At 48.3% G+C, this 23,760-nt stretch overlaps 1 protein-coding gene across 2 annotated transcripts in view; it reads right to left on the bottom strand.

Moving 5' to 3' along the window:
- MED17 (mediator complex subunit 17) overlaps positions 1-23,760 on the bottom strand; it is a 95,626-nt gene that overhangs the window by 48,295 nt on the left and 23,571 nt on the right. For both annotated transcript variants that reach the window (XM_029602331.1, XM_029602330.1), the window contains exons 4-8: positions 18,200-18,336; positions 17,994-18,075; positions 14,709-14,861; positions 11,550-11,677; positions 4,817-5,001 (exon numbers count right to left, since the gene is read on the bottom strand). In XM_029602331.1, coding sequence (XP_029458191.1) covers positions 4,817-5,001; positions 11,550-11,677; positions 14,709-14,861; positions 17,994-18,075; positions 18,200-18,336 — 685 coding nt within the window. The remainder of the gene's footprint in view (positions 1-4,816; positions 5,002-11,549; positions 11,678-14,708; positions 14,862-17,993; positions 18,076-18,199; positions 18,337-23,760) is intronic.

Here is a 23,760-nt window from a genome sequence, read left to right as displayed (position 1 = left end):
CTTGAGATTATCTAGGGATAGCAACGAAATGGACTGATTCAAATGAAACTCCAAGACTACCTTGGGCAAGAAGGATGGAATGGTACGAAGTTTTAATGCTCCTTGAGTCATCCGGAGGAATGGTTCCTGACATGACAATGCCTGCAATTCAGAGATGCAACATGCCGAGCATAGAGCCAACCAGAAACATCGTTTTCAAGGTTAATAAACGCAAGGAAAGACTGCGCAGCAGCCGAAAAGCGGGACACGCCAAGAATTCCAATACTAGTTTAAGATTCCACAACTGTAGGGGATGCCGATGGTGCTTCACTCCCTTCAGAAAAATGACCACATCCAGGTGAGCAGATACCTCACCCCTGAAACAGGAGAGAGCCACTACTTGCACCTTCGAGGAGTTAAGGGGCCAAACCTTTATTCAAGCCGTCCTACAAAAATTCCAGAATAAGTGGTATTTTGACTGCCCGAGGGGGGAACACTGCATTCCACGCACCAGGCCTCAAATACTCTCCAGATCTGCACATCTGCTAGGAACATGGAGAACTTTCGATCTCGAAGTAAGGTGATTATTACCGCCGCAGAATATTCTCGCTTCATCAGGCGAGCCCTCTCAAGCACCAGACTGTACAACATAAATAGTCCCTGCTGCAGCTGGTCCCTGTGTGGTGGGAGGCACGGGGGGGGGGGGGGGGGTGTTCTCCATCAGGAGTCTCCACATGTCCACCCTACCATGGATGCCTGGGCTAATCTGGAGCTACTAGTAAGACTAAATCTCTCTGGTGTTCAATTCTGCAATTGACCTTGCCCATGAGGGGCCACAGAGTGAAGGTGTACAGAAACTCTTCTTCCATTCAGAGAAGATTGAGGGTGTTGATTCCCAGGGAGCACAGTTCTCTTCTGCGACTGAAGAAAGGGGAACCTTCGCATTGTGAGATGCAGCCAGTAGGTTGATGGGAGGTCCCAGTGATCTACTATCAGTTGAAAGGCTTTGCCTGACAACACCCACTCTCCTAGAACTAGACTCTTCCTGCTTAGAAAGTCTGCTCTCACGTTGTCTCTTCCTGTGATGTGGGAGGCCGTATTATCTGTAGATATATTTCTGCCCACTCTATAAGGAGGTCTATCTCCTGCGACACTTGCTGGCTCTTGGTGTTTCCCTGGCGGTTGATGGAGGCTACCGTCTTTGCGTTGTCTGACATTACGCTGACTGCTTGACCTTGGAGTCTGTGGCGCCTTACTGCCTGGGCTTCCAGGCGACTGATGTTCTAGAGGGCCTCTTCTTCCATCCAACAGCCCTGGGCCGTGAGTTCCTGACAGTGAGCTCCCTAGCCCCGGAGATTCGTGTCTGTTTTGAGAACCGGCCAGTTCGGGAAGGACAGGGACCCACCCCTGTTCAGATGAGCCTCCTGCAACCACCACTGGAGGAGAGAGCAAACTCCCATCGGTAAGTGGAACTGAATCGAATAGTCTTGAGAACGCGGGTTCCAACGAGACAGCAGCGAGCAGTGAAGTAGGCGCATGTGTGCTCTCGCCCTTGGCACCACTTCCGAGGTTGCTGCCAACAAGCTGAGAACTTGAAAATAACTCTATACCAGTCGGGCATATTATATTCATCAATTAACACACCTGGGACATCAACTTCCATATCCGTGTGGTTGGGAGGAAGAGCTTGCACTGCCTGGTGTTGAACCAGTCTCCCAGATACTCCAAGGACTGGAAAGGCTTGAGAATGCTCTTGTCCAGGTTTACTACCCAACTGATTTCCTGAAGCAAGGTCACCCAGAGGCTCTCACTTCCATGCACTTGGCCTGAATCAACCAGTTGTCCAAGTATGGATATACCAGGATTCCTTCTCTTCTCAACGCTGCCACCACGACCATCATAATCTTGGAAAATGTTCTGGGGGCGGTGGCTAAGCCAAAGGGCAGTGCCCGGAACTAATCATGGCGACCTAGTACCGCAAATCGTAGGAGGTGTTGATGTTCTTGATGGACTGGAATATGTAGGTAGGCCTCAGATAGGTCCAAGGAGGTTAGGAATTCTCCTGATTATACGCCATCATAATGGTCATACAAAGTTTCCATGAGAAAATGACTCACTCATAGGTGACAGTTGACACTCTTGAAGTCCAGGATGGGGTGAAAGGAACCTTCCTTCTTGGGTACGATGATGGAATAATGCCCCATATTTTCCTGGGGCATAGGCAGTGGGATTACTGCCCTCATCCTGAGGAGCCTTAAAAAAATGTAATCTCCACTGCCTGCTTTTGTGCTGAGAGTGGCAAGGAGACATCATGAATACATCCAGAGGAGTGCTGAGAAATTCCAGAGCGTAGCCTTCTCGTATGATGCCCAGTACTCATTTTTCTGACGTGATCTCGACCCATCGCTGGAAGAAGAGGGAAAGTCGGCCGCCTATCTCCTCTTCCCGTGGATGGGAAGGCATAACTTCATTGGGAACCTCAGGTTGAGCCTGGGCCCAAACCTGTTCCTCTTTGGGGTTGCCGGTTCCAAAAGGAAAGGACTGATACCTCCCTGAGAGTCGAGATGACTGGAACAACGGATTTCTGTAGGGCTGGAAGCATTGGGAGCCCATAGTCCCACCCCTCATTGGAGAGGGGCACTGAAACCTCTTTTTCCTGTCTTCCAATAGTCAAGGCACTGGAGATTCACCCCACTTACTGGCTAGCTTCTCCAACTCGCTTCCGAATAAGCAGGGATCCCTTAAAGGGCATCTTTGAGAGGTTCACCTTAGAAGTTGCGTCCGCTGACCAGTTTCGCAACCATAGCTGTCTTCTGGCCACCACCACTGAGGCTACTCCTTAGGAAGGCTGCGGCGGGTTCAATCACCTCTCCAGCGTGCACCCCAGAGCTATCTGCCTCTCGAGAGAGAGAGAAGCAGACAGGAGCAAGCCACCAGTGCACAGCAGGAAGCTATCTGCAGTGTCATTGCTGTCGCGTTGAAGGCTTGCTTAAAGATGGATTCTAACCACCTATTGTGAGCATCCTTCAAGGCCGCCCCTCCCTCAACAGGGATAGTTGTTCTCTTTGAGACAGCGCAGACCATGGTGTCCACTTTCAGGAAATACAGCATTCCTTGACCACTGGGTCCAGAGGATACAAGGCCTCCAAGGACAGACTTCCTTTAAAACTTGCCTCCGGGGTATCCCATTCCAGGTCAATCAACTCCTGGATGACTTCCAGCATCAGGAAATAGCAAGAGGCTTTCCATAGAGACACCAGGATGGGGTTCTTCTTTGGCTCCGCCATAGGGTTTGTGCCCAGAACTCCCAGAATCTTCAGGGTCTGGGAGACTAGGACCGGTAATTCATCTCTGTGGAAAAATTGAAGTATGGTCCGGTATGGTTCCAGGCCTGGGGGGGGGGGGGGGGGGGGGATTTTCCCCGTCCTGTAAGGAATCCCAGTCATCATCCGTGGTGGCTGGGTCCCTATCAGGAATACCCTTGGTGAGGCGAGGCATGTCCAGAGGCCTGCTGTCAGGACTGGGATGGTGGGCACTGCCCAGTCTGGGGCAGGGGCTGACTGCGCCTGAACAAAGGCTTGAAGACCCTGGAAAAATTCCAACCAAGAGAAGGCCATATTTGGTCCTGGAAGAACCGGGGTAGGGGCCGTTGAACTGTCCTCTCCTGGGGAAGATGCAGACCAGGAATTGCTCAGGTCCAGGGTGCTGTCAGACAAGGTCGTGACCGACCTGTCCTCAGACTGGGATGGACCGGACTTGGAAAAGTTCTGGGAGTTCTATCCGTCCTGGGCTTCCTCACAATGCTGACACAGGCAGGATTACAGGTCAGACTGTGCAGCCCTAATGTGGCAGGCAGTGCGCAAAGGGAGTGCTGTCTGAGCTTCTTTGCTGCTGGAGCTATAAGCTCTGTAGCTTGTGCGCTTAACTGGTTAATGCTTCTCGAGCGCGCACAAGACTAAGCGGCTGTTTGTGCGTGCGGTTGTGCGCGCAGCTATGCGCGCATGTTAGGCGCACAGGAGGCCAGCCCACACCACGCGTACCGACGGCAGAAGGGGAAAAATAGCGCCACACCAAACCGCACACAAGTTGGCGGCGCCCTGGATCGCCACGTGGAGAGTCCACCAAGCCTGAAGCGGGGCCTAGCCCACCAAGAGGCCACTCGACCCGCTCCGAAAATCCCTTTCCCTCGCCCGCACAGGATCGGGAACAATATCGGTACAGCACGCCAAGCAACGAGACCAGAGGAAAGACTTACTGAAGCCCTTCCATGTCTCTGGTTCGTCGGAGATCTTCTCTACTTACTTGGTCTCAGTGCTAACTCCGGCTGCGGGCGGGGAGATGGTTTAGGCCTTCACCACCCACTGCTTCAGGAGCAAAGTCCACACCAGGAACCAGCTACCGGACCAAGGCACATCTCTGAGGTATCTCGGAAATCACCTCAGGAATTCTCAACTGGGAGAGGGACCCTTAAGTATCACCGCATGAGAGTGGGGCTTGATCTTTCCAAATTGAAGGTAACATTTTTTCTCTTTTGGGTTAGTGCTGCAATCCTGCAAGACACCACTGCTAGGAGATGGAGAGATACTGAAGGACTGAGGTCACTGCAGGGGTATATCTAGGGTGACGTCAGTTTTGAAACCTGACCTTCTCCCATCTGCTATCAGGGGAACACAAAACCCTTTGGTCCTGAGTCTATCTGGCTACATGCTAGGAAACAAATGTTTATAAATAATCTGAGAAGAGACATGGCTAAAAATGCTTGCATGATTCCTACATCCCCCACACACAAGCAGGAACCCTTCTTTTCAGAGTTCCTGCAGAGAGTTGGCGTGCACACCTGCGTCTGAGAAAGATGTGCTTGGCTTGCTTGATAATCTTTTCCAGAAGTCCTTCACTTTGCTGCAAGGAGTTGATTTCATTTTTATCAAAAGCCTGAGGGCCTGCCAGTCGCAATCTCTTGAGGCCAAACGGAGCACTGGCAGGATGAGGCATCACTGCACAACTCAAGGTCTGTTTGTGAAACTGCAAGAGAGAGAGAGAATGGAGAAAGCAGAGTTGCTTACCTGTAACAGGTGGTTCTCCCAGGACAGAGGATTTTAGTCCTCATAGATGGGTGACATAATCAGATAGAGCCCTGTCACGGAACACTTTTGTCAAAGTTTCTAGAACTTTGACTGGCACACTGAGCATGCCCAGCATGCTACCAACCCCGTGGCCACAAGGTGTCCCCTTCAGTCTCATTTTATAGCAAAAAAGCATGAGCGAAAAATAAAATAAGAAAACGTAAGCGAACCCAACTCCGCGGGGTGGCGGGCGAGTTTCATGAGGACTAACATCCTGCTGTCCTGGGAGAACACCTGTTACAGGTAAGCAAATCTGCTTTCTCCCAGAACAAGCAGGATGGTAGTCCTCACAGATGGGTGAATAGCAAGCTGCAGGCTGTCCCCGAAACACCTCGGGCCAACAAGCACCCAATAATGTGCAACAGGCACAACAACAGGTGTGCTGTTGGCAACAACGGGCATCCTGAACATCATACTGGACCTTCGGTAGGAAGAGTTGGGTTGTTACACTGGAAACAGATTACGGAGGACAGACTGGCCAAAGACGCTATCCTGTCGACTGTCATTATCCAGACAGTAATGGGCTGCGAAAGTGTGAAGGGAACTCCACGTCGTGGCCTTGCAGATTTCGGAAATAGGGACTGCCCGGAAGTGCGCCACTGACGCTGCCATGGCCCTCACTGAGTGCACTTTCACTCAGCCCTCGAGTGGAAGGCCTGCTTGCTGGTAGCAGAAAGCAATACAAGTCCACCAACCAATTGGAGAGGGTCTGCTTGCCCACCGCAACTCCCAGCCTATTCTTGTCGAAGGAGACAAAGAGTTGGATGGACTGCCTGTGGGCTGCGGTGCAGACTAGATAAAAGGCGAGAGCACGCTTACAGTCCAAGGTATGCAGAGCCCACTCACCTGGGTGTGAATGTGGCCTCGGAAAAAGGTGGGCAGCACAATGGACTGATTTAGATGGAAGTCAGTCACTACCTTCGGCAGGAACTTAGGATGAGTGCGTAGCACCACTCTGTCGTAGAAGAACCTCTTGTAAGGTGGCTAGGTCACTAGGGCCTGGAGCTCACTGACTATGCGAGCAGAAGTAACCGCCACGAGGAAGAGAATCTTCCAAGTGGGGTGCTTGAACTTGCAAGTGCGCAGGAGCTCAAACCGAGGCCGCATGAGCCATGCCAGCACTATGTTGAGGTCCCAGGCCACAACAGAAGGACGTACTGAAGGCTTCAGTTGAAGTAAGCCTCTCATGAAGTGTCCTACTAAGAGCTGCACCGAGAGGTAGGCACCAGTGGCACTCAAGTGTACCCAGATTGAGGTTGTCTGTAAATCAGACTCCAAAAGGCACTAGAGGTAGTCCAAAAGCCTCGGCGTGGGGCAAGAGTAGGGGTCAAGGCCTTCCTGCGTGCACCAAGAGGAGAACCTTTTCCACTTCGCCTGATATGATTTCCATGTTTAAGGCTTTCGAGAAGCTACTAGGACCCGCGAGACATTATCAGAAAGGTTGAGGGACCGTAGAATTAGCCTTTCAACATCCAGGCTGTTAGGGACAGAGACCAGAGGTTCGGGTGGCGCACCCTGCCCTGATCCTGCGTGATGAGGTTGGACGAGGTGCCCAGGCGAAGGGACTCCTGGACAGAGAGATCACAGAGAATGGGAAACCAGACCCGATACGGCCAATGCGGGGCTATAAGAATCATGGAGCTTCGGTCCTGAATAGTTTCACGAGACACTTGCCTATTAGCGGAATCGGAGGGTATGCATATAGGAGGCCCGCACTCCAGGAGCGGGTGAAGGCATCCACGGCCGGTCTCCTTCGGTCCCCGTGTAGGGAGCAGAGTCTGTCCACCTTGTGGTTCTGCGAGGACACAAAGATCTACGTCCGGCTGACCCCACTGGTGGAAGATCCTGGCCCGCTGCACAGGGATTCAGGGACCACTCGTGGGGCTGGAATATCCAGCTGAAGCGATCCATCACTATATTCTCAGTGCCTGCCAGGTAGATGGCTCACAGGAGCATGGAACACAACAGGGCCCAGGCCCAAATCTGTGCCGCCTCTTGGCAGAGGAAGAGCCTGTGCCCCCCTGTTGTTCACATACCACATGGCTACCTGGCTGTCTGTCTGGATCAAGACAACCTTGTTGGACAGGCAGTCCTGGAATGCATAGAGAGCATACTGCATCGCACGGAGTTCCAGGAAGTTGATCTGGCAGGCCGCCTCGGCTCTCGACCATACCCCTTGTGTACATAGGCCGTTGACATGGGCTCCCCAGCCTAGGTTGGAGGAATCCATGATCAAGGTCACCTGAGTAGCCGGGGGCTGAAAGGGAAGTCCCTTGCTCAAGTTGGATTCCTGCGCCCACCAGGGGAGGGAGATCTGGAGCGGGTTGGTTATCTGGACGAGTGCCGACAGTTTGAGTGGCTTGGTGCCACTGAGACCTCAGGGTCCACTGAGTGACCTTCATGGCTAGGCGGGCCACTGGGGTGACGTGCACCAATGATTCCATGTGACCTAGCAACTTCAGGAGCAGGTAGGCGGAGGCCGTCCGCCGGCGGTGGATGGATCTGGCCAGCCTGGCCAGGGTGGCAATGCTTTCGTTGGAGAGGAATGCCTTGGCCACTGTGGTATCCAGGTCTGCTACTATGAAGGTCAGTCGCTGGGACGGAGTCAGCTGGGATTTCGAGTAGTTCACAAGAAACCCCAGTGACTGGAGGAGGCTTAACATCACATTGAGGGACTGAAGGGCCCCCCCCCCTCTTTTGATGAACTCTTGATGAGCCAATTGTCCAGATATGGGAACACATGTACCCCGTTCCGGCGAAAATGTGCTCCCATCACTGCCAGGCACTTTGTGAAGACCTGGGGCGCGGAGGCTAGCCCGAAGGGGAGAACCCTGCACTGGAAGTGTCAGTGGCCAACTACAAAATGCAGATATTTGTGATGAGGTGGAAAAATCACAATGTGTGCATAAGCATCCTGTAGATCCAGAGTGCAGAGCCATTCCCCTTGATACAGAAGCGGAAGTAAGGTGCCCAAGGACACCATTTTGAACTGTTCTCTGCGAAGGAACCTGTTTAAGGCTCGAACTTCAAGGATGGGACAGAGGCCGCCTGTCCTTTTTGGGATGAGAAAATACTGGGAGTAGAACCCCCCGCCCCCGCTGAGCCCAAGGAAACTGTTCCACAGCTCTGGACTGTAGCAGGCCAAGCGTTCTAACTCGAGGGTCGCTGCGTGTTCCACAAGGCTCCATGCCGGGGAGGGTGGGGAGCCTGGAGAACAGTGAGGAGATTCAGGCGGTAACCGTGAGCTATGATGGACAATACCCATCAGTCGGTGGTAATTGGGAACCAATTGTTGACGAAGTGGCAGAGATGACTTCCCACAGGTGGGTCGGACTGTGCGGGCAGAGGGAACTGGTTTCTGCTCTCTGGATGTCAGTCAAAACCCAGCTGCAGGACCACGCTGGGGAGCTGGCTCAGCTCTAGGCGTTCTTTGCTGGCGAGCGTAGCCTCTTTGGTAGGACCAAGCCGCACGAGCACTGAAGGCCGGAGGGTAGTATCTCCGTTGCTTGTAAAACTGCTTCCTGGTATCCCTACGTGGACCTCTATGGGTTGCTGAGGATGCATCAGAGGTAGTAGTGGACAGCTGACATAGGATCTCATGGTTGTCCATGAGTTGGGCCACTGTGTCACAGATTTTGTCCCCAAACAGGTTTTCTCCTGTACAAGGGAGGTCAGCCAATTTTTCTTGGACCTCCGGACGAAGGTTTGAGGCCTTTAGCCAGGCCCAGCATCTGGAACTAATGCCCGCCACTGAGACCCTTGATGCTGTTTCAAAACATCACAGGCCCACCCTCACCGTGTTTTCCAGCCTCCAATCCTTTCTGGAGGATGGATTCCAGTCCCTCCTGAAACTGCTGTGGCAGGGTCTCCAAGAACTCCTGGACTTGTTAACAGAGTTTCCTGTTATACTGATTCATCTATAACTGGAAATCAGCTATGCAAACAATCAGCATAGAACCCTGGAAAACCCTTCGACCTAGGGCGTCTAAGGCCCTCTGGTCTTTTCCTGGTGGGGCGGAGGAATGAGGGTGGCTCCTCTTGGCCTTTTTCTGGGCTGATTCAACTACTACTGACTGATGTGGCAAACTGGCTCTTCTGAAAACCCAAAGCCTGTTGCACTAGGTAGGTGGGATCCGTCTTCCTTTGACTGGAGGCACAGTACCTGGATGTTCCCAGAGACGATGAAGGAGGTCCACAAACTGTAGGATCTCCAACATCTTGTGGCAGGGTCTTCCTCTGTTGAAAGTTGGAATGGAATGATTTCCGCCATCTCCCTGATGAAACTGGAAAAGAAGAGATATTCCGGAGGTGAGCACAGTCTCTCTTCCGGGGGAGGGGGGGGGGGGGGGGGAGGCTCTGAAAGAAGTTCCTCGGAGGCCTCTGAGGAATGTTCAGAGGAGGCGTCCCCCCATGGGTCATAGGGGACCTCTTCCTCACTGGCAAAGCGCCTGGGTCGAGGAGAGAGGCTAAAACCCAGGCTACGGGATGCGGGTACCAATGGACGGCGAGGTGGCACCGACAGCAGTGATGCCAGTTATCAAGGGCACCAGGATCTGCGAGGGACGCCGGGGCACCGGGAGGCCCGATGGCCCAGGGACAGGCTCTGGCATAAGTGGTTCCGACCCCGGAGCTGCATCTTCCTCCTTCGAGGAGCCTGGAATCGGGATCGAGATTGGAGGAGGCACCGGTGGTTGGTTGGGCACAGAGGGGCCCGCCGGTATTGGCTGCGTCAGCAAACTACTGAGCAGCACGTCCAGCCTTTCCAGGAGAGATGCCAACATGGAGGGCGCCGGTTCCAATGCCGGTATGTGGGCCAATATCTGTGGCGGCTGAAGGCCCTGAAGGGCAATGACCACTGCCTGCTGGATCACGCGGTCCACCTCCTCTTGAAACGAGGGTGTGGGACAAAACCGACCCTGGAGAAGGAGGCAGGCTGGGTGACACTGGAGCGTCCACGAGGGTCCGTGGAGGCTCGGTGCCCGGCACAGATATCGGTGGGGAATGCCCTGGGCTCCCGGGTCCAGAGGAGGCTGGGGCCTCCTCTCCCCGGAGGGGACTCGGTCGAGGCCGCTATGGTGTCAGTGCCAGCACCGGACGGTGATAACAGTCTGTGCCAGTGTTTCCCACGGTGCTTGGCCCCGTCCTTCTCTGGTGCCGAAGACGACGATGCGGAAGCCTTCCAACGCGTCAATGCCAGTGAGGGGCGGTTTCCCATTCCTCGGCGGGGCATCAATGGGGAAGGTCCCTAGTCAGAGTGATCCCCATGACTCGATGCACCCGGCACTGGAATCGATGGAGCAGATTGCTTGGAACCAAACAAGTGCTCCAACTTCTCCAGGAGGGCGCTCCGGCCTTTGGGGGGTCATCTGAGCACAGCTTGGACATTGACGGATGTCATGGGAAGGCCCGAGACACAGGACGCAGATGTCGCGTGGGTCCGTTATGGACATAGTCTGCGGACATTCTGGGCTCTTGCGAAAACCGGTCGCCATGATAAAAAAAAAGAGGCGGCATGCAGTCAGTGACAGTCGACCACCAGGAGGTAAACAGCCAGGAACAGACCACAGAAGCGCAAAACGGACTGAGAAGTCTGTGTGCAATAGGGGACCCCAAAGTGGGGGGAAAAAATGGAAGAAAACTTCGAAGTATTCCGTGTAAGGAAAAAATTCTCACAGAGCTCCAGTAACCGCGAGGCAATCGCTGTATGGAAAAAGAGAGACTGAAGGGGGACCCCCCGTTTAGCCATGGGGTTGGTGGCATGCTCAGTGTGCCAGTCAAAGTTCTAGAAACTTTGTTCTGTGGCAAGGCTCCATCTGATGATGTCACCCATCTGTGAGGACTACCATCCTGCTGCTTGTCCTGGGAGAAAGGTGTGCAATGCATAACAAATCTCCGTTCTGTAGGCATACAGCTACATTTGCATTCCCAAAGTTTAGTTATTAAGAATGAGTTTCATACATCTACATAAAAAGCTCTTGGCTAGACCATCTTTCCCTTTTGGGTTAACAGATAGGGCTGTGTGATTGTGGATATGACAAAAGCTTGGAAACTGCTCAACCACTGGGCAAGTAAGTAGGGACAACGTGGCAGATGTTAATCTCATCTCCTCTCCCCCAGCAAAATTTCCACTGCTTGGTAGCAGCATTTACATGACCTAGAATATCACTTTTTTTTTTTTTTTTTTTTAAGAAATTAAGGCTTCTCCTCACCTGTTTTCCCTCTCTCCCAATGAAATAAAAAACCTGTCCATTAGACCTGGTTAGAGATTACTTTACATGTCATAGATATGGAACAAATAAATTCCCCTAGAGGCCACAGCCACCATGACTAGTGACCGCATCTTTCTATGTCAACCATTTGGTTATTTGGTGTCATTTGCCCCGAATCCGCAAAGTCCAGGCATGAATGAAATTGAGCACACTTATCCTTCACCCAAAATGCACTAACCTCTCTAATCAGCTGATGTAAATTGTGTTCCAGCACATAGAGATGATCCTCTGTGCTCTGCTTCTCTGAAGGCTTCTGAGATTTCTTGTCATTTGAGGAGTGACAAAAGGAAATTGACAGTTGTAACCCTGTGTGCAGAGAGTAAAAAAAAATTCAGAACTGCTCTGAGGCGTTCCCCTCTGCGTATAAAATCCACAGCAGACACCTGGCGGGGACCCCATCTGTCAGGGCGCAGCTGCAGCCTGCCCTGCCGAGGACTGGTGCAACAAATCTAGGAGCAGATGAGGGCAGTTTCAAAAGCCATTTCTAGGGGGTTAAAAAAAACCCCAAAACTTTCACGTGCATAAATCAGCAGTCAGAAAATCACCCAATGCTGTTATTTATTTTTTATATTCCACTTTTCGCACTTTTTTCAGCGCTTCAAAGTGGATAACATTCAGCAGCACGTGGACTCCAACCTAAATTGAAAGGAGGCATTCCCAGGGTCGTGTTTAGGTCAGGGGAGGAAAGTTATGCGCGTTTCAAATCCATGTGCGCACTTTTCTACCCACACAAATTGTGGGTGCAAGTGACCATGTACCTTTTATACCCATGGCATGTTTCAAAGAGGAACTACATGTGTATTTTGGCTTTGAGAATTGTTGCAAAGCCCGAGTGTACACAGTCTTTGTCCCAGTGTGGCCAGACTGAAAATGATCCCTACGAGTCACAAAACAGGCAGGGCTTGACCTTCTATGCTTCCCAATCCTTAGCAAAGCGATTTCAATAAGAAAATGAATCCTCTAAACCCAGAAATCTTGGGCACATCAGACGTATCCCCTATGACCTGATGTTATCTGGGATCCACAAGCCACTGCAAAAAAAAAAAAAAAAAAAAAAAAAAAGTTGATCCGCGATAAACAAGTGATTAGCACCAGTAGGATTAAATGGACAATTTTCTCAGTGGAAGGGAGTGGACAGTGGAGTGCCTCAGGGATCTGTATTGGGACCCTTACTTTTTAATATATTTATAAATGGTCTGGAAAGAAATACGATGAATGAGATAATCAAATTTGCAGATGATACAAAATTGTTCAGAGTAGTTAAATCACAAGCAGATTGTGATAAACTGCAGGAAGACCTTGTGAGACTGGAAAATTGGGCATCCAAATGGCAGATGAAATTTAATGTGGATAAGTGCAAGGTGATGCATATAGGGAAAAATAACCCATGCTATAAATACACAATGTTGGGTTCCAAATTAGGTGCTACAACTCAAGAAAGATCTAGGTGTCATAGTTGATAACACATTGAAATCGTCGGTTCAGTGGGCTGCGGCAGTCAAAAAAGCAAACAGAATGTTGGGAATTATTAGAAAGGGAATGGTGAATAAAACGGAAAATGTCATAATGCCTCTGTATCGCTCCATGGTGAGACCGCACCTTGAATACTGTGTACAATTCTGGTCACCGCATCTCAGAAAAGATATAATTGCGATGGAGAAGGTACAGAGAAGGGCTACCAAAATGATAAAGGGAATGGAACAGCTCCCCTATGAGGAAAGACTAAAGAGGTTAGGACTTTCCAGCTTGGAGAAGAGACGACTGAGGGGGGATATGATAGAGATGTTTAAAATCATGAGAGGTCTAGAACGATATATGTGAATCGGTTATTTACTCTTTCGGTTAGTAGAAAGACTAGGGGGCACTCCATGAAGTTAGCATGGGGCACATTTAAAACTAATCGGAGAAAGTTCTTTTTTACTCAACGCACAATTAAACTCTGGAATTTGTTGCCAGAGGATGTGGTTAGTGCAGTTAGTATAGCTGTGTTTAAAAAAGGATTGGATAAGTTCTTGGAGGAGAAGTCCATTACCTGCTATTAAGTTCACTTACAGAATAGCCACTGCCATTAGCAATGGTTACATGGAATAGACTTAGTTTTTGGGTACTTGCCAGGTTCTTGTGGCCTGGATTGGCCACTGTTGGAAGCAGGATGCTGGGCTTGATGGACCCTTGGTCTGACCCAGTATGGCATTTTCTTATGTTCTTATGTTATTTAAACATTTCTTGTTCGCCTTTTTCAAAACATATTGTACAAGGCAAATTACAATTAATTTTGGACTGCAAATGATAACGTTATCCATTTTTTCCCCCCTTCATTTCATGGGAGTTGCTTGTTCTCATCACTGGATGACAGCCACATTCACACAACATAACACTGTGGGAAACATGGCAACATCGGAAGCGGGTCCAGCAAATGACATCCCTCTTTTTAAAATGTATCCTTGTAACAAAGGGATACAAATGGTTCAAAATAGTAGTCTGGGTTAATTTACTTTAAAGCACCTTTGCCAGCTAATCTAAGTAGCAAGTACCAGGATGCTGGCTTCCCCCTCCCCCGCCAATGTTAAATCTATCTCAAAGCTCACTTGCATCACCTTTTTCAGTGGAAACCTGAGGGCTTTACGTACTTCCCTTGCACCTCGACTCCTGTTTGCTTGTTGGTCTTCAAAAAAGTCCGCAGTTATTCCCCAAAAATGAAATATTAAGAGGAAAAATGTTATGGTAATGTGTGGAACGTCCTATGACATCCTGTTAGGGCTGAAGGCGGCACAGAGGAACCATGAGCTAACCTGCCGTAGCCAGGACATGGGCAGAGCTGGCTGCAACGGTGAGGAGGTGAAGCCCGAGAACCCCGTCCTACAGGAAGAAGCAACCCCCCCAATAAGGTGGAAGGACGAGGGAATAAAAGGAGGGGAGTGAAGGAAAGAGGGTCAGAAATCTGGGGATGAACGATGCGAGATTGGTACTGCTATTTATTTATTTCTACGGAGCTATTCGATGTACATGGTGCGGAGTGGCTGGGTGCAAACAGAGAAAGAAAGAGAAAAGGGTAGCGCACCCTGTCCACCCTTCCCCCGTGTTGTCTCTCTCCAGTAAAATGAGGTTTCTGGACTGAGCATGAGCAGCAGCAGAACATACTGGGCCCGCATCCATTTTTTCAGATTCCTTAGTCGTCATATGTCAAGGACGAAAACTCATGCTCTGGGAATATTTCTGGTCTTACAAGGGGGGGGGGAAAGAGAACAAAACAAACAAAAAAAAATTCAAAACAAGCATTACTTCCCACTCAGGGGCTCTTTTGTAGCCTGAGTAACAAGACTGGGATCCTTCTTACCTGGAAAAGGCTGCGAGATGATCTGATTCTTCACAACAATGTGAGGGATTTGTGATTTAATCTGAACAGCTTCACGGGACAACTGGGAAAAGATTTCCTTGCACAGGAGAACATTTTGGGCAGCCTCCAGTTTTATCTGCCAGTGCGGCGCACCTGAAAAGCACAAACGCGTGAGTTTTCCCATCAGCCACCAAAGCGTCCTACCTTCTTGGGGGAGGGGGAGCGGGAACAATCACACGCACTCCTCTCTGCCTTCAGTCAGGACTGGTGCTGGCTATTTTGCTGCCTTGTGCAAATTACTATGCTGTCCCCCCCCTCCCACTGTTCATTCAGGCTGTCCCAGGCCCACAAAAAAATAAACAAATAAAAAGCCCAGCTCCTTCCAGTAATAACTTTAAAATCCGACACTTCTTGCCCCCCACCTGTAACCCATGGATAGTGCAAGGGTATTAGGTGCCCTAGGAGAACCTTAAAGCCCAGCAAACCTCCCCCCCCCCCCCCCCTAACAAGGATCCATGAAGGGACAACTCACATCAACTGGCCCAACACTGGAAAACAGGTGGAAAATGAGGATGCAGATGATGAAACATTTAGGATACGGCCATTAGAATCTGAGCTGCTCCTCCCAGCCCCTTCCCACCACAGCTGTCCTTCTACTGGCAGCAGGAAAGTAGCCACAGTGCTTATCTGTGACTGCCCGCTTCCTCTTCTCCTGGCTTTAGAACAAAATCTGAATCATGTGGCGCCCTATAGTCCTATACAGCCATACTTCAGAGTACAGCTGTCAGAGGAGAAAGTAGGTAAAAAGCACAGGCGCTGCTTTCCTCCGGCTGGTGGAAGGGGTGGACCTTGTGGTCTGGTGTGGTGCAGGGAGGGTCACCTAGAGCAGGAACAAAGAGAAAATGAAGACAGGAGGAGGGAAGGTGGGAAGAAGGGGAGAGAAAGTACAAACCGAAGCTGTGAGAGAGTGGGCAAAGGGGCTGGGAGATGAGAACAAGGGGGTACAGGGTATGAGATAGGAAATGAGGGGGATTGGATAGGTGAGAGTGAGTATTTAAGAGAGGGAGAAAGTGACAAAAAACCTGATCTAGGACAGCACTTCATCATTTAATCCAGATTGGAATAGGCAGGCCCGCCCACCCTCCCTAATGCCTCTATAATCGCTCCATGGTGAGACCGCACCTTGAATAATGTGTGCAGTTCTGGTCATCGCATCTCAAAAAAGATATAGTTGCACTGGAGAAGGTGCAGAGAAGGGCGACCAAAATGATTAAGGGCATGGAACAGCTCCCCTATGAGGAAAGGCTGAAGAGGTTAGGGCTGTTCAGCTTGGAGAAGAGACGACTGAGGGGGGATATGATAGAGGTCTTTAAGATCATGAGAGGTCTAGAACAGGTAAATGTAAATCGGTTATTTACTCTCTCAGACAATAAAAGGACTACGGGGCACTCCATGAAGTTAGAAAATAGCTCATTTAATCAGAGAAAATTCTTTCAATCAACAAATAATTAAGCTCCAGAATTCATTGCCAGAGGTTGTGGTTATGGTAGTTAGTGTAACTGGGTTTAAAAAAAGTTCCTAGAGAAGAAGTCCATAAACTGCTGTTAATCAATAAGGAATAGTAGCTTGTGACTTATTTAATGTTTGGGTACTTGCCAGGTAACCTGTAACCTGGGTTGGCCACTGTTGGAAACAGGACGCTGGGCTTGATGGACCCTTGGGCTGACCCAGCATGGCATTTCTTATGTTCTCAGGTAACCTGATAACTTTTGGGATTTTTAGCCAGCCTTTTCCAAATAATGTTCAAGACAGTCGACAGCCTTTTCTGGTTTTACAATTCAGGTACAATAAGTCTCTGCCTCAAAGACCTTACAGTATAAGTGAGTACCTGAGGCAAGGAGAAAAAAAAAGTGACTAGCCCAAAGTCAAAAGTGTCAGTGGGGGGAAGTGGGTTTTAAACCCCTAGGCCACTCTGTTTTAAAAGGTTTACACAGAACATGAATGTTGAGCTTCAGGAGGGGAGACTGTGATTCTTTAGTTTAATTATCCAAATGTTGGGATGGGGAAGGAGAGGACCCTGATCTTTTAAGTACCTATATCAATGCCACTGCACTGATCTAGTTTTTTCTGTACAGAACAACAGCCAAGGAGACAGCAAAGAAATAGCAGAGAGAATAAAGCATAAAGCATGTGTGGAGATGGGGGCAAAAAATGGACCAAAAGAGGATGAAATGTGCGCTGGGTGACCCACCAAGCAAGTCGAAAGGATAGATCTGCCAGGCCGACATACTCCAGCAGGCTTCAAACTATATTTTGAGCCATATATCCCCCGCCCCACTCTTCAATCTATAGAAAATGTGACCAGCATTAAGATTTTATAGCAAATAATTACCATTTCAAATTTTTACAGAATTAGAGCTAAATTGTCCATGGCTTTGAACGTGCAACCGTGGCTGGAAAGGTTTACACTTCTGTTGAAGAAATCAAGTCCCATTCACCTTAATCTGTATCTACCTTGAGTACTGGTTGAATTGTCACCAAGAACATAAACTTGCATTATTTTGACCCAGCTCTTTAAGCTAATTCAAACGTTTTTTTTTTTGGGTTTTTTTTTAAAAGCTTTGGTTATTGAAAATTTTAAAAAACATTTACATGAAGAACATACTAAGCCGGATTCCACTTCTCAAGTCTTCTAGGTAAGCATTGTAGGCACAAACCCACCTTAGCTTGCGCTGAGCTTTTACATTCATTTTATAAATCTCTCTTAACAGCCCGCATATGTCTGAATGTAAAAGGGCTAACTCTGCAATGCCCTTCAAGAATTTCCTCTCTTATGGATCCAAGGATATTGATTACCGCCAGCAAGGTCTGCTTCCCTGGAGCTTACAGACCTCAAGAACTCCTGCATGGCCTCTGGCCTGTTCCCAGCAGGCGGATGCTCTCGTCAGGCCCATCCAGAGAAGAAAAGGCAGGACAGGCACGAGGAAGAATTAGGGAATTTTCAAAATGGTTTTACAAGTTCAAAAATGAAAAGCAGAGGTGCACAAAACTATGCAGCAGCTGGGGGAGGAGGAAGGTTTCCAACCAACATGGACGACCACTTTAAAACGAATCATTTGGTGGATCCACTCCATTACCGCTGTCTCTCCTGGGTAGCCAACTGCTATTTATTGGAAATGCTTTCTCTCTGCAGGCAGATCATTATTTATACGCTGAACTGCGATTGGATATGAAATAAAAAAAAATCTCATCTTCAAAGACTGAAACATAAAAGTAGCACCGTACCTGGTTTTGATTTTGGCAGAGGTTTAAAGAGATTAATTGTACCAAGGTCACCTATATCTGGAGCTTGTTTTTGAATCGAGACCTGCAAATAAAAAAAAAAAAAAAGGCCGTTATGAGATGCACATTTACAGTTTTACACATTTTACGTTGTGAAAACAAGAGTGCTCAGTAACCTCCCCTGCCATGTGCGCATGGCTTGGCATTACCTTTATGTAGGCCGATCCTTCTAGATCACTAGGAATCTGGACATCAAGGGGGCAATAATCCTCTGGAATCTTCTTATCCAGATCTATGTCTGTATTCTTAATTACTTCAAATGTCCCATGGTGAGGAAATAGAGAACCTGGGAGAAAGCAAAACAAAACAAACAGGAAATTCAGGTCAAGCTTGCGCGTTTCCTTCTAAAGCAAAAATGACCCTTTATGGCTGCTTCACTCTCTTACATGCTCGTTTCAAAAGTCAGCCCTTCAGAGCGAGACACGTTGCCATTTCTCATGCATGATGTTTATTTCTAGCCATTTACTGGACAATTGATTACTTTGGGAAGGAGTGAAAGAAATGGTAAAGCTTTTAAAGTGTCCAAACATGCTTGCACACCAGTTGTATATGAGGGTGTGATGTGCTGGAAAAGCTCTCTGGGACAACATGAGCTCATATAACTTGTAAGTTTTCCTTCTCCTTAGCTGTTTAAAATTCCTGGCAGCAGGGGTAAGAGGGTAGTTCTAGAAGACAATGTAAAACAAGCAGACAAGGTAGCTAAAATTTCCCATAGTCTATGGAATCCCATAGTCGCACCTAACAACTCATTTTTTAGAAACATGCAAGCGCATGATGTGTTATACACGGATCAGATCAAGGCTGCTGGAATCCTAAAGGATGTCAAAAGGTCAGCATTAAGTTTTGCTTCTGCTTTCTGGACTCAACTTACAAGAAATCATATGACCTATGAGAATTCAGTATTATCTTTATTAAAAATGTATTAATCACTTGGTGCACAAGGCTCTGAGCAATTTAGAAAGTTACATACACAACTGCATAAAACATCGACAAAGCAACACACAGCCTACAAACACCAGCCCATTTAGAACTGCGGAGGAAATTCTAAAAAATAAGATACCTCAAAATAGATAAAATGTGTCATGATACTGGCCATCATGGCATGGAGCAGTGCATAGCAGACCCAATTTACAAAGCAACATGGTATGGACTTTCGGCTAGCACTCTGTGATGCCATTTGAGCGCTGTACAGGTAAGGATTTTTAGCCTATATAAAATCTGCAGTGATGGAGAGAGGAAGTTCCAAAATATTACAGGACACAAATGGATAGTTTGGCCATAGCATGTGTGCAAGTAGCTTGGCAGCTTTTCCATCACTAGTGAAGAACCTGTTTTTTTTTCTTTTAAATCAAACTGAACACATTTACTACTCTGCAGTTCTGTGACAAGTCGTTGAAAGCAGGGAGAAAGTGAGAAGACAGTAACATGGGTGGTGGTGTCCTATTTGAAATAAAACATGTCAACTCACAATAGAGGGGGCTGTGACATTCCACTTCCAAGCATTCTGTAGTTTCATGGACACTTTATTCCAAAGGACTACAAGCTCATTTTCCAAGGGAAACTCCTTGCAGAGTTTCTCTTTCAAAATGTGGCTGGCAGGCACAATACGAGACAGGAGCAGATTGCAGGAGATTATCAGCCTGGTGGATTTTTTTTCAAAACTGGCCCATGGGGTATCTAACGCCCTCATGCACTTTTCCCTGCAGCACATGTGTCAACCGCTCCCAAAAGCACACCAAGTTGACCCTCGAACCCAGTAGAGCTGAGCCAAAATAAACTTCATCTTTCCTAAATAACTAAGAAGCTGAGCACATTCTAGACCAGGGGTGAGCAGAGTTGCAGCCCCCATTCCAGCCATTCAAATTGGTTAGGCCCCCTACACATCTGCTTATATCTCTACAAGCCGTTAAGCCCGTTAAAACGGGCTACATTACATTTTGTTTTCAGTCCATTTTCTAACACAGCACCCTTCTACACTTTTTCTCCCTCTCTCCCCCTTCCCCTCGTTCACTCCTCCCCTTTCCTCCACTCAGTCTTACTCACTCTGTCTCCCACTGCCTCCTTCCCCTCACTCTCACTCTCTCCCCTTCCCTCAGTCACTCCCCACCCTCTCTCAATCCCATCCCCTCCCCCTCAGCCCTCCTCCACTCCCTTTTTCTCTGCTCCACAACTTCTTACCCTTCCACTTACTCACATCCCTCTCTCACCTCTCCCTCATTCTCCCTCTCCCCCTTCCACTTACTCACATCCCTGTCTCTCACCTCTCCCCTCACTCTTCCCCACCCCCTACCTCCCACCCACACACTCACCCACTCCTCCCTCCTTCTCACTCAGTCCCTCCCTCCCTCTCTCTGTCCCTCCCTCCCAGTCCCTCCCCCTCACTCAGTCCCTCCCTCCCAGTCCCTCCCTCCCACTCAGTCCCTCCCTCTCACTCAGTCACTCCCTCCCTCTGTCCCTCCCACTCCCTCCCTCCCTCTCACTCAGTCCGTCCCTCCCTCGCTACTGGCCGCTGCCGCCGCCGCCCGCTGCCACCGCCGCTACCATCACTGCCACCTGCCGCCGCCGCCATGTTTTTTTTTTCCTTACGCTGCCTAAGACCGACGTGCTCGCCCGCACATGCGCAGTAGAGCTGCTCTCTACTGCGCATTTGCGGCACGTCGGTCAACCTTCATTTATTAGGTTGATAAGAGATAGTCTGGATCTTGAACCAGCTGCAAGTAATGAAACTGCCATCCAGCGTCAGACACAGAGCCACAAATCGATTTTTAGATTGTAGAAACTTTGACACATGCACACTGACTCACAAGCTCTCTCAGACCCAAAGACACACCCACACACAAACTCTCTTTCACAGACAAAGAGGCCATGCAATATTTAAATTAGGGGGTCACGTTAGCGCCCAGTATTGCATCAGCCCCAGTGTGTTTATGGGTGTGTGTCTCTTGCTCATTCTCTCTGACGCAGGACAGTTACTGTTGTGCTGCTGCTTATATGCTCATAATAAGTGCCCCCCAGCTCAGCACCGCTGCATCAAGATGTAAAGTACTTGCTTGCTGCCAGCCCTTCCCCATTCTGCAGCAGCCCCTCCCTTTCCCAATCCCATTCTCTAGAAGACTCTCTGGTTCCACAGCCAGCTGCTTCTCTCACAGCTCAGTACAGTCACCTCAGACAGAAGCCTCCCCAACACTGCACAGGCACTTCCCTCCTGGCTTATCTGCTTCCTTCTTGTGCCTGTAGCTTGCCTCCACCTTTCCACAACCCTCCCACCACTCTAGTGCATTCCCATTGACTGCAGGATACATAGTCTGCTGCTTTTATGGTTCCCCAAGCTCTGCTCTGCCTACCAACTCCAGGGGGGGGGGGGGGAAGAAACAGAAGTGACCTATATTGTTCCCTGGGCTTATAAAAAGAGAAAATTAAGCTCTGGTCGAGACTGGGGAGAGCCACTAACCCAGGATTGGTGCAAGGGTATGAGGTGTCATGGGCGAACCTTAAAGCCTTGCACACACAATTAAAAATTATGTATTTACAGTAACAGATTTTACATGAAAAACATTCAGGTACTGCAAAGTAAAAATATCAATTACAACACGCATATTGTTTACATGTACTGTTATGGGTCCAACCAGAAAACTTTGCAAAAAACACACCTGCACCCATATTGTAAAGTATGTTGGCCTTCAGAAAGCTTTGAGTAAACTGAATTACAATACAGTAAATCTCCCATTCGAAAACAGCACTAACTCCAGCACTCAAACAGTAACAACCCTACCTATGAAAAGGCAACATTGCAATAATTACACCAGGCCCTAAAACATCAATACACTTGATATTAGGAAAACAGAACAAGCAAAGCTGGTATACATCCCTACACCCCAACAGAATATATCTCACCTCAGTCACACATGTAGAACATGCAGAACCTCACCAAATTTAGAATAAAGAGACAAAATTTACCTAGAAACACGTAAACAAAAACTGAATTGGAAACCATAAGAGAGACTCCATAGGCAGTGCAACAATGGAAAAACAATCTTCACCAATCCTCATTAAACATCAAACGATAAAATCAAGATATATAAACCATTTATCATAATAAAACCATACTCATAAAAAGAATAAATATTTCAAAGCAGCTGAATAGGACATCCAATGATTAAAAATAACTTTTTAAACATTTTCCAATCAATAAAATATTTCAAAATAGCAGATGCATCAAACATCACCCAATAATTAAAACTAAGGCTAAAATAATTCCCTTGCTCTCCACACCTTGGTACTTCAGATTCCAGTCACCCTGAGATTGTCATGGATTATTCAGGGATAAGACGTATGCACAATCTTTCTCCTCTCACTTATATAAACACACTAACATATATTCATTCTCATATAAACTCCCTTATATTCTCTCTCGCACACATGCTGACTGGCTCACAAACTCTGGCTCACACATATGTTCAGTGGTTTAAATAGTCCTCTTGGTCACACATATGCTCACTGGGTCGCTCGCTCTCTCTCATTCACACTCATGCTAACTGGCTCACTCACTCTTGCTCACACTCATGCAGTGGAAATCACAGCAAGCCCGACTACTATGCAGTGTGGCAATGGAAAAAACAAACATTTCTCATAAAACATTAAGCAATAAAATCAAGAGATATAAAACATCATTCAAATTTAAAACCTTACTAATAAAGAATAAATGTCAAGCAAGCAACAGCCAACGAACATCCAGTAAATAAAGTAACAATTTTGTTCTAATTTCCAAAACACCAAATATTTCAAATAGCAAACACATGAAATAAAACCCTAACATTTAAAACAGGATTAAAAATCTCCAGCTCTCCATACCTGGGATCTTTGGATTTCCAGACACCCACAGATTGTGATGTCCCCCTCCCCCAATTCACAACAATCTTTATCCTCTCTCTTCTCCCTAACACACACATAGAATATATGTGAGTGAGAGCCTGTCACATACACAGGCTCTTTCACTAACACACACTCTCTCATAGTCTCTCTCACATACACAGCTCTCTTGTTCTGTTATACATACACAGTCTCTTACATATACACAGGCTGTTGCTCTTTTATACACACACAGGCTCTGACACACAAATGCAAGTTCTCTCGCTCTCACAATCACACACAGGTTCTGAAACAGACATGCAGGCTGTCTTACACAGACTCTCACACACACACACATGCAGGCGCTCTCTCATACAGACACCCAGGCTCGCTCTCCCATATATGCACAAGCATGCACACATAGAGCTTTCAAGCCTCTCCCTTTCTTCTGGCCTTGTCTTTTGGTGCTGTGGGATGGCAGCGCTGCTCCTTAATGCTAGACCAGAGGTGGAAGATGGCCATTGGTATCAAGATTGGGGGGAGGGGGAAGGGCCATGGCTGCTTCTTTGGGCGAGGAAGCTTATTAAAAAATAAAACACAAAACCATCATGTGAATGGAGCAACCAGCTCACTGGGGATTGCCCGATCCCCTGATAGGCTCTTTCACTCCTGTCCTGATATCTTTTTTCCTACATGGGTAAGAGTTGCATGCATGACTTTGCTTGCACTGGAGGAAGTGGGGGGCGGGGGAGGATGCAAATATTCAAACTGCGTTTTTATGTGGCTCAACATGTTTACCTATGTAAAATATTGTGGTTATTGCTCCCAAAACGTATTGGGGTTTGAAATGCTTATTTAAAAA

Source organism: Rhinatrema bivittatum, chromosome 5, assembly GCF_901001135.1.
Source record: "Rhinatrema bivittatum chromosome 5, aRhiBiv1.1, whole genome shotgun sequence".
Lineage (NCBI taxonomy): Eukaryota > Metazoa > Chordata > Amphibia > Gymnophiona > Rhinatrematidae > Rhinatrema > Rhinatrema bivittatum.
This window is presented reverse-complemented; position numbering and strand designations above follow the sequence as displayed.